Below are 10,060 nucleotides of genomic sequence, written 5' to 3'. Positions count from 1 at the left end.
GCCGGAGGCGGCGGCAGCATGGAGGGTGAGAGTACGTCGGCAGTGCTCTCGGGCTTTGTGCTCGGCGCACTCGCTTTTCAGCACCTCAACACGGACTCGGACACGGTGAGCCGAGGGACGGGGCGGGGTCCGGCGTCGCCTGGGAAGAGCCCTGCGCGCGGCCTGCCTCCCCGCCGTTGCCCCGGTCCTCGCCCGCGGGCACCCCCGACGTCACCGCGCTTCCTCCCGGCTGTCGCGGCTCTGCCTTCTCTCCCCCTCAGCGGTCCCTCAGATGTCGCGTGCCCACGAAGTCGTCTCCAGCATTAGCCCTCCCTTTGCTACCCTCCGTGTATTTCCCTTTTCCGACCCAAGTGTCCCACACGCCCCCATCTTGCCTCAGCGCCCCTTTCGCTATGGAAACTTGGGCGTGAACAGATGGAAAGTTCACGGAGCGTCCTCCCGCTGCTCTGCGGAGCCTGCGGTTAACTTTCCGTTTCTCGCGACGTCCGACAGGCGTTTGCAAAGCCAGCCGGACTTTTTCTTGCAGGGCAGAGCCTATGCGGGCTTGTTGAGATAGTAGGATGGTAAGGGAATAAAAATAGGTGTTGCATCCAGTGGCTCTTTTTTGGCAAATCTTAGTGGATGGAACAGCTTAATCTGGTATATAAGATAACTTTTTATTTGCGTTATTAAATTTGTTAAGACTTTTTAAAAATACATTGCCTGTTTTCTAAAAGTTTTGTGAATCAAAGAAACACTGTAAAACTTTGAGCTCGGAAGTAGTTTATGTCCTGTAGTACTTTCCGAAACTTGCAGAAAGAAATTCTAAGCATCTAAAATACACCTCCCTCCTGTGTAATACAGTTCGGAGAATATCCTGCTGTACAATGCCTAGTAATTTCTGCTAAGTTTATTTTAAGATATAACGTCTGTCTTACAATTGCCTTAATATAGGCCGGGCGCGGTGGCTCACACCTGTAATTCCAGCACTTTGGGAGGCCGAGGCGGGTGCATCACCTGAGCCCATGAGTTGGAGACCATCGGAGACAACCTAGTGAGACCCAGTCTCTACAAAATATAAAAATTACAAAATTGCTTTCTAGCACAATCCTAATAAAGGTTGGAATTGGTATATTTTATTTATACAATTTCATATAACCTTATAAATTAATACCCAGTAAAGAGCAACTATATGACAATTTAAAATATATGTGTAGCTGTGGAAATTATTTTTGAAAGTCTTTAGTGTAGGTAGAATGGGTCCTTAAGTCCTCTGTAGCTTAAAGGATTAGCCCTTGGGAAGTACCTGAGTGCTAGAGAGACCCCTGTTTCTCAGATCTTTTTCTGAAAGTCTTTAAAGGGTGGTTTTTCTGGGTAGTTGCACTTGCATTGCCCCTGCTTCCCTTCCCTGAGTTTGCCTTTGGGAGTATCAAAATCAAGAATGCTAGATTCTGGATATCCCCCCGCGTGATTCCAGTAAAGACTCATATTATGGAAATACTCCTTTTTTACTTTTAGGGGGAAAAAGCATTATTAATTATAAAGAATATAAAATCTTCCTGTAATCCCAGCACTTTGGGAGGCAGAGGCAGCAGGATTATTAGAGCCCAGGAGTTAAGGACCAGCCTGGGCAACATAAGGAGACCTCGTGTCTACAAAATTTTTTTTTTTTTTTAAGACAGAGACTTGCTCTGTCGCCAGGCTGGAGTGCAGTGACGCAATCTCGGCTCACTGCAACCTCTACTTCCTGGGTTGAAGTGATTCTTCCGTCTCAGCCTCCCAAGTAGCTGGGACCAGAGGCTTGTGTCACCATGCCCGGCTAATTTTTGTATTTTTAGTAGAGACGGTTTCACCATGTTGGCCAAGATACTCTCGATCTCTTGACCTCGTGATCCGCCCACCTCGGCCTCCCAAAGTGCTGGGATTACAAGCGTGAGCCACCACGCCCGGCCAAAAAATTTTTAAAAATTAGCCCAGTGTGGTGGCGCATGCCTGTAGTCCCAGCTACTTGGGAGGTTGAGGCAGGAGGATTGCTTGAACCCGGGAGGTCAAAGCTGCAGTGAGCAGTGATTGCACCATTGCACTCTAGCCTGGGTGACAGAGCTAGACCCTTGTCAAAAAAAAAAAAAAAAAAGATATAAAATCTTCATTGTCTGTCAAGCACGTTGGGTCTTTTAAGTGTGCCTAGAGAAATTTAATTCTCCTAAACTCAGATAAATTACCACTGGGGTGGCAGAATACAAGTAGTTTTAAAAGAATTAGGCTCTCAGCACTCCTTTTAGAAAGCAGACTCTGAAATTGAATTTTAATCTTTCATATTGTGCATGAGTCTTAATCAGAAAACACTAATGTTATTTCATAACTTTGAAGCTTTCTCTAACTCCCAGAAGCACATGTGGTTAAATCCAGACTCTTTGGCTAGTCATTCGGGGTGTTCCATTATTGGCTGGCTCTAATTTATCTTTGATTTCCTTCTGCTCCAAGGCAAAGTGCTCTACTCATTGCTCAGTGTGTGCTCATTTCTGGCTTTAAGTCTTCTATCCTTACAAGTGTGCTGAGTGTTCCATGCTCTGCCTACACATATATTGCCCAGCCTTTTAAAGTCTAATCTGTGCTTGCTCTCCAGGGCCTTCTCTAATTATTTCGGGCCAGGTTAATCTCTCCCCTTCCTCCCCTCTTTATTTCTACTTTTTTTCTTTTGAGACAGGGTCTTACTCTGTCACCTGGGCTGGAGTACAGTGGCGTGATCACAGCTCACTGCAGCCTCAACCTCCTAGGCCTAGGTAATCCCGAGTAGCTCGGACTACAGGAGTGTGCCAGCATGCCTACTTTATCTTGTATTTTTTTTTTTTTTTTTTTTTGAAGAGAGAGGTTTTACTGTGTTGTCCAGGCTAGTCTTGAACTCCTGGGCTCAAGCCATCTGCCTCCCATGGTCTGCCAGTGCTGGGATTACAGGTGTAAGCCACTGTGCCTGGCCTCTTCTCATTTGTATTTAACTCTTCATGTTTCCCAAGTAAAATAGAAGCATCTTAGATCTTTCATGTGCCTCCAACTGGTAGCACATACTTGTATATGTAGTAAAATACCCAGAAAATACTGGTTAGTTAAGTGACTGAACAGTAATTCTATCAGTGTATTCCATATACTGCCTCTTTATCTTCATAGGAAGGTTTTCTTCTTGGGGAAGTTAAAGGTGAAGCCAAGAACAGCATTACTGATTCCCAAATGGATGATGTTGAAGTTGTTTATACAATTGGTGAGTCATTTATTTCTCCTATATTTGAGTGATTTGTGTCTCCTGTATATGATAGTTTATGCTGAAAGGGGTCAGTATAAGCGGTTTTTTGTTTGTTTGTTTTGAGATGGAGTCTTACTCTGTTGCCCAGGCTGGAGTGTAGTGGCATGATCTCAGCTCACTGCAACCTTTGCCGCCCAGGTTCAAGCGATTCTCCTGCTTCAGCCTCCCAAGTAGCTAGGATTATAGGCGTACACCACTGCACTCAGCTAATTTGTTGTATTTCTAGTAGAGATGGGGTTTCACCATCTTGGCCAGGCTGGTCTTGAACTCCTGACCTCGTGATCCACCCGCCTCTGCCTCCCAAAATGCTGGGATTACAGGCATGAGCCACCACACCCAGCCAAGTTACTGTTTTTAAATCGAGAAATATAGAGGCTGGGCATGGTGGCTCACGCCTGTAATCATTTTGGGAGGCCTAGTCGGATTACCTGAGGTAGGAAGTTCAAGACCAGCCTGGCCAACATGGTAAAACCCGTCTCTACTAAAAAATACAAAAATTAGCCAGGTGTAGTGGTGTACGCCTATAATCCCAGTTACTTGGGAGGCTGAGGCATGAAAATTACTTGAACCCAGGAGGCAGAGGTTGCAATGAGCCAAGATCGTGCCACTACACTCCAGCCTGGGCAACAGAGTGAGACTTTGTCTCAAAAAAAAAAAAAATAAGCAATATATATTAAATTTAAAGTAATTTAAAAGGATATGTTACACTTATTTTGCAGTTAAAATTATGGCCATGGACTGGTCTAAAGTTAGAAATAGTATGAGACTTAGGAAGCAGACAAGATTACTGCCAGGGAAAAAAGGATGAAACACCTGCAATTTAGTTGGCAGGAAGATGGCCCAGCAATAGGAAGTCCAAGGAAAAAGAGAAAATGTTAAATGCTGCAGAAAAGTTGGAAGATGAGAACTGAAAAAATGCAGTAATTGGATTATTAGATGACTGAAAATCGTCAGTAATTTCTGGAATGTAATGGGGAAGATACCAGGCTGCAAAGGGTTTGAGGGCTGGGTGGTAAAGCAGTTACAGCTGGTGGCAGCTTTTCTTTCAGGGAAAAGAAAAACGGGAGAACATTTAAAATGTATGGGGAAAAAAATGTTAAAAATAAATAAAATGGGCTGGGCGCAGTGGCTCATGCCTGTAATCCCAGCACTCTGAGAGGCCAAGATGGGTGGATCACCTCAGGTCGGGAGTTTGAGACCAGCCTGGACAAACATGGAGAAACCCCATCTCTACTAAAAAATACAAAACTAGCCAGGCATGGTGGCACATGACTGTAATTTCAGCTACTTGGGAGGCTGAGGCAGGAGAATCAGTTGAACCTGGGAGGTGGAGGTTGAGGTTGCAGTGAGCCGCTATCGTGCCATTGCACTCCAGCCTGGGCAACAAGAGCGAAACTCCGTCTCAATCAATCAGTCAATAAAATGAATGAATGAATGAATGAAACATATAGGGAGTTTTCTGATTATCTAACATTCTCTATATGTGTGTATATATATATATATATATATATTTTTTTTTTTTTTTTTTTTTTGAGACAGAGTCTCGCTCTTGTTACCCAGGCTGGAGTGCAATGGCGCGATCTCGGCTCACCACAACCTCCGCCTCCTGGGTTCAGGCAATTCTCCTGCCTCAGCCTCCTGAGTAGCTGGGATTACAGGCACGTGCCACCGTGCCCAGCTAATTTTTTTGTATTAGTAGAGACGGGGTTTCACAATGTTGACCAGGATGGTCTCGATCTCTCGACCTCGTGATCCACCCGCCTCGGCCTCCCAAAGTGCTGGGATTACAGGCTTGAGCCACCGCGCCCGGCCTGTATATATATATATTTTTAAGCAAAATTGGTGGTGTACCTTATAAAAGGTTTGGCATCATATTGTGCCATGATCACTTTTTGGTGTTACATAATCCTCTACAATATCATTTTTCTTTTTCTTTTTTTTTTTTTTTGAGGTAGAATCTCACTCGTTGCCCAGGCTGGAGTGTAATGGCACAATCTCAGCTCATTGCAACCTCTGCCTCTTGAGCTCAAGCAATCCTCCTGCCTTGGCCTCCCGGGTAGCTCAGGTGCATGTCACCACGCCTGGCTATTTTTTTTTTTTTTTATTTTTTAGTAGAGACAGGGTTTCACCATGTTGGCCAGGCTGGTCTCGAACTCCTGACCTCAAGTGATCCTTTCGCCTCAGCCTCCCAAAGTGCTGGGATTACAGGCATAAGCCACTGTGCCTGGCCAAATGTATATATTTTTGACTTACACAAATGGGATCTTACTATATGTGCCTAATATCTCCCAAGATATGACTAGTACAGAATAGTATCTGTGTGTATAACTCATCACTCTTTTTTTTTTGTTGTGTGTCTGTGTGTGTGTGTGTGTGTGTGTGTGTGTGTGTGTGTTTGAGATGAGGTCTCGCTCTGTCAGCCAGGCTGGAGTGTAGTGGCACAAACACTGGTCACTGCAGCCTCAACCTCCTGGGCTCCAGCAATCCTCCTGCCTCAGCCTCCCATTTAGCTGGGACCATAGGTATGCACCACCATGCCTGGCTAATTTTTTATTTTGTGTAGAGACAGTATCTCACTTTGCTGCCCAGGCTTGTCTCAAACTCTTAGGCTCAAGCAATCCTGCCACCATGGCCTCCCCAAGTGTTGGGATTACAGGCATGAACCACCATACTTGGCCCATTATTCTTTCTGCTGGCTACATATATCCTATTATATAGACATACCATAATTTAACCATCTAAGAATGATTTTCTATTTTTCTTTTTTGTTAACATAAACAGTATTACCATGAACATTTTTTTTTAGTATTGTACATATCTTTGTGCCTTTGTCTGAGTGATTCCTGGAGGTAGACTAGCTGATTGCCTTTTAGAAAACTTATGCCATTTTAGGCTTCTCCACAGTATATAAAAGTGCCTAGGTCCCCATATTTTTTTGAGGCAGACTCTTGCTCTGTTGCCAAGGCCGGAGTGCAGTGGTACAATTCTGGCTAACTGCAACCTCTGCCTCTCAGGTTCAAGTGATTCTCCATGCTTCAGCCTCCCAAATAGCTGGGATTCCAGGTGCCTGTCACCACACCCAGCTAATGTTTGTATTTTTAGTAGAGATGGGGTTTCACCATGTTGGCCAAGCTGAACTTGAACTCCCGACCTCAGGTGATCTGCCCGCCTCAGCCTCCCAAAGTGCTGGGATTACAGGTGTGAGCCACGGGGCCAAGCCCCTTTGCTCTTGCCAACACTAGTGTTATCAAATCTTTTAATCTTTGCCAAGTTGATAAGTGAAAAAATAGCATTTTAATTTGCGTTTCTTAAGTACAAAAGAGGGTATTTTTTTTCATACTTTTTACTTTTTTTCTTGGTATTTTTCTTTGAAAAAGATAGGCCTGTTCCATTCTTTGACTGCATTTGTACTAGACTATTTTGCTTTTAGTGATTTGTAATCATATTACTTAAGGAAATTGGGCTTTTGTCATATGTTTTATATATATGTTTATACAGTTTATATATTTTTTTCTGCCAATAAATACTTTAATGAGAACCGAGGCTTGTAACATATATAGCAGTAACCACCCTGGCCTATGCCTTCTGCTCTAGCCCAAGTCTGGGGTTAACCAATTACATTTAACCCACATTTGGAAAGCAGGCCGTTTTCAGTGTCATCCATCAGTATCCATTGTCATAGAAGACACCAATCTGGGGCTAGAGTCTCAATGTTAACACTTTCTCTCAGGGAAAAGTTAACATGATAACACAAACATATAAATAACTTTGACCCATCCTACTCTTCTTCCATCAGGAGGCCCTTGGGAGACCAGTGGTTTGGTAAACACTTACAACTTTGTCAAATATATTAGAACACGGGAAAGGGGAAAAAGGAATAGAAAGGCTGGCAGGGCTGGGCTCATGTAGAATTCAGTCCTTAGATTTGAAGCCTCTTGAGCTGTTTATATGTAATTAAAAAAATGATGTTCCAGGGTCCAAGCCAAAGCCAGTTTGGCCAAAATTCTTTATAGAGTGCAAAAAAGCCCTCATGTTTCCACATCTTTAAAATAACATCCGAAGTGCCCTTGTAGAGATCCACATGTCCCATGATTGCCCTCTGGTTCATCATGCAAGTGCATACCACATCAACCAGATTAGAGGCAAGAGCCTCAGCCAAACCACATGTAAAGCTAGAAACAAAGTGAGTTTAAATTGTGTCTCCCATCATTCCTGACAATATTAAGTGCTTCTTAGTAATATCATAAACTGGTAGCTCTACTCCCACAATGACGGCAGCATGCTGAGCAAGTTGGAACCACACCCCTCCACAGACCCCAGTGCCTTTCTATTGGTATATACCGATGAAGCTGCCAATCATGCTCCCTTGGAACAAGCTTCCCTAGCCTGCATTAGAATCTTTAGAACATAGGTGAGATTGACTATTGTGGAAGATATCACTCCTGACACCACCCCACAGATCATGTTAATTAAAAGAGTTTCATCTTCTAAATGTTCTACAAATAATTGCTTCAAACTTTGGTAAATCTCAATTTTAATGGTGCCATATTACACTTGTCTTAGCAAAGCAGGAGCAGTTCCTGAATACAGAGCCAATACACCTTCCTCTTTCGGATGTTTCACCAGAAACAAAGGGTGAAACATCCTTCTATGTTTTGTTTCTTTTTGAAACGAACATCATTGCTTTGGCCTTGAACCTGAAGTCGTGTTTTGGTAAGGTCCTTAGGGAAGTTCCAAACTCAGCAATGATAGAGGCAAGGCCACCGAATACAAAGAGTTTCCAATTCACACCAGACATTTCATGGCTTACAGTGGTACTTTCCTGCTGCTGTTCAGGCTCATCGGATGACTAGGAAACTGAGGCTTCCACCGTCAGAAATGCCACCGCAGTACCAACCCAGAAGCATTGAAACCCTGTAGTTTATAATTTTACTGTAGTTTTTTTTGTTGTTCAGACACTTGAGTTTTAAAAGCAAGCCCTTTGTTGCCCTTGAATTGATTAATATTCTGGAAAGAGCAAATCAGACTATTCCAGAGGAACTTGTATCAATGGCTGAGAGGTTTAAGGCACATCAACAGAAAAAAGAAATAGAAAGAAAAATGGGAAGACCTCAAGGAAGGCCCAAGAAGTTTCATTAATGTCTTCTGTACTAGTGTGGTAGAGAATTCGAGATTTTTTTAGAAATATAGTAAGACCAGAAGTATTGGGCATACCAGCAGTATGAAGAGAACAGACTGATTCTTAAAATAATAGTGTTTGAAAATGTAGAACTCAATTAATAAAAGCAGAAATAGTTAAACTTGAAAAAAAAGTAAGTCCTTTATAGCAATATAAGATTATTTTTTAAAAATTAAAAAATAAAAGCAAGCCCTTAGAGCATTAGTATGCTACCCAAAGTATCTAACATACTTCTGGGTATTTGATTTAATTAAGCAAATGTTAACTGAGCAACTACATTGTGGTATTAGGTACAGTGCTAAGCTCTAAGATATTTGCTCAAATTATTTTAAATGTTGGATTCTCACAGATGTTTAAACAGGTAAAATCGAAGATCAACATATTATTCCATTGCTTTGGTTAAGGAGATTTTCTTTTTTTTAATCTTTTTTTTTATTTTTTTTATTTTTGCTAGGTTAAGGAGATTTTCATCATTTTAAATTCCTTTAGCAGGTAATTTTATTAATTGGGTAAATTTAGAACACAACCTTTTTAGATCTCGGTGAAAATGTGGCAACTTTGAATTTATCTTTTGTGTTGGAGTTATTAGACCATTATTTAGAGGAAATATAGCATTGTGGTTCCAGATAAGGCTCTGGGTTTTGAACTCTGGTCCTACCACTGGATTGGGCAAGCCACTATTCTCTGTTTGCCTGTTATATCATCTTTGAAAGGGGAATAATGATAGTATATGTTTCAGATTTTTTCTGAGGATAAAAATCAGATAATCAGTGGTAAAGTACTTACTAGCATGAGGTAAAGGCTCAATACGTATTATTCAAATGATTGTTAATTGACTTAATTAATAACTAAAAATCCTTTTTTTCCCCAGACATTCAGAAATATATTCCATGCTATCAGCTTTTTAGGTAAGTAGTAGTGCTAGTGAGAGTAAGTAAATGATCCATTGTGTAAATTACTTACTCTCTGCAGGTGAAATAGTTTTTAAAGCTAACAGATTATCTTAATTATCAGCTGTGCATGGTGGTACTGATTAGAATGGAAAGGTTTTTTAAAATAGCTGAAAAATCACTTGTGCATTGTCAACCCTAGTAGTTCTTCTCTGTATTTATATTACTATAAGCTGATCTTCATTACCTTTCCCAGGTACCAGTTTACCTTGAGGATTGCTTTTCCTTCTCACACTCAGTCACCTCATTGCATATTATAAATTCAGTAAGTGAGGTGTTCTTGTACATTATCAATAGAAGCCTTTTTTCTACCCTTTTATTCCAGCATATTTTAGCAACTTGTCCCTCACTTATTGTATTTTTTAGTGTTATCTTTTGTCTGTTGGCTGATTATGTTCTTTGTTTTTCTTTTTGAGACAGGTTCTCTGTCACCCAGGCTGGAGTACAGTGTCATAAACACAGCTCACTGCAGCCTTGACCTTCTGGGCTCAGGTGACCCTCCCCACCTCAGCCGCTTAAGTAGCTGGGACCACAGGCATCAGCCACCACACCCAGCTGATTTTTGTATTTTGGTAGAGACAGGGTTTTGCCATGTTGCCCAGGCTGGTCTCAAACTCCTGAGCTCAAGCCATCCTCCTTCCTTGGCCTCCCAAA

At 42.1% G+C, this 10,060-nt stretch overlaps 1 protein-coding gene and 1 pseudogene across 3 annotated transcripts in view; one reads left to right on the top strand and one right to left on the bottom strand.

Moving 5' to 3' along the window:
• ABRAXAS1 (abraxas 1, BRCA1 A complex subunit) overlaps positions 1–10,060 on the top strand; it is a 25,618-nt gene continuing 15,558 nt past the window's right edge. The window contains exons 1-3 of one of the 3 annotated variants that reach the window (XM_064368788.1): positions 1–105; positions 3,145–3,235; positions 9,328–9,364. In XM_064368788.1, the coding sequence (XP_064224858.1) occupies positions 19–105; positions 3,145–3,235; positions 9,328–9,364 (215 nt within the window). In that variant the 5' untranslated portion in view covers positions 1–18. Of the gene's footprint in view, positions 106–1,015; positions 1,034–3,144; positions 3,236–9,327; positions 9,365–10,060 lie in introns of those variants that run through there. The other 2 variants (XM_064368789.1, XM_064368791.1) reach the window with 2 other exon arrangements.
• Positions 7,184–8,096, bottom strand: LOC105713338 (brain mitochondrial carrier protein 1-like; annotated as a pseudogene).

Source organism: Aotus nancymaae, unplaced genomic scaffold, assembly GCF_030222135.1.
Source record: "Aotus nancymaae isolate 86718 unplaced genomic scaffold, 86718_ANA_hifiasm-v0.15.2.pri h1tg000006l, whole genome shotgun sequence".
Taxonomy (NCBI): domain Eukaryota; kingdom Metazoa; phylum Chordata; class Mammalia; order Primates; family Aotidae; genus Aotus; species Aotus nancymaae.
The sequence above is the reverse complement of the archived record's forward strand: the minus strand, read 5'-3'. Positions and strand labels throughout refer to the sequence as shown.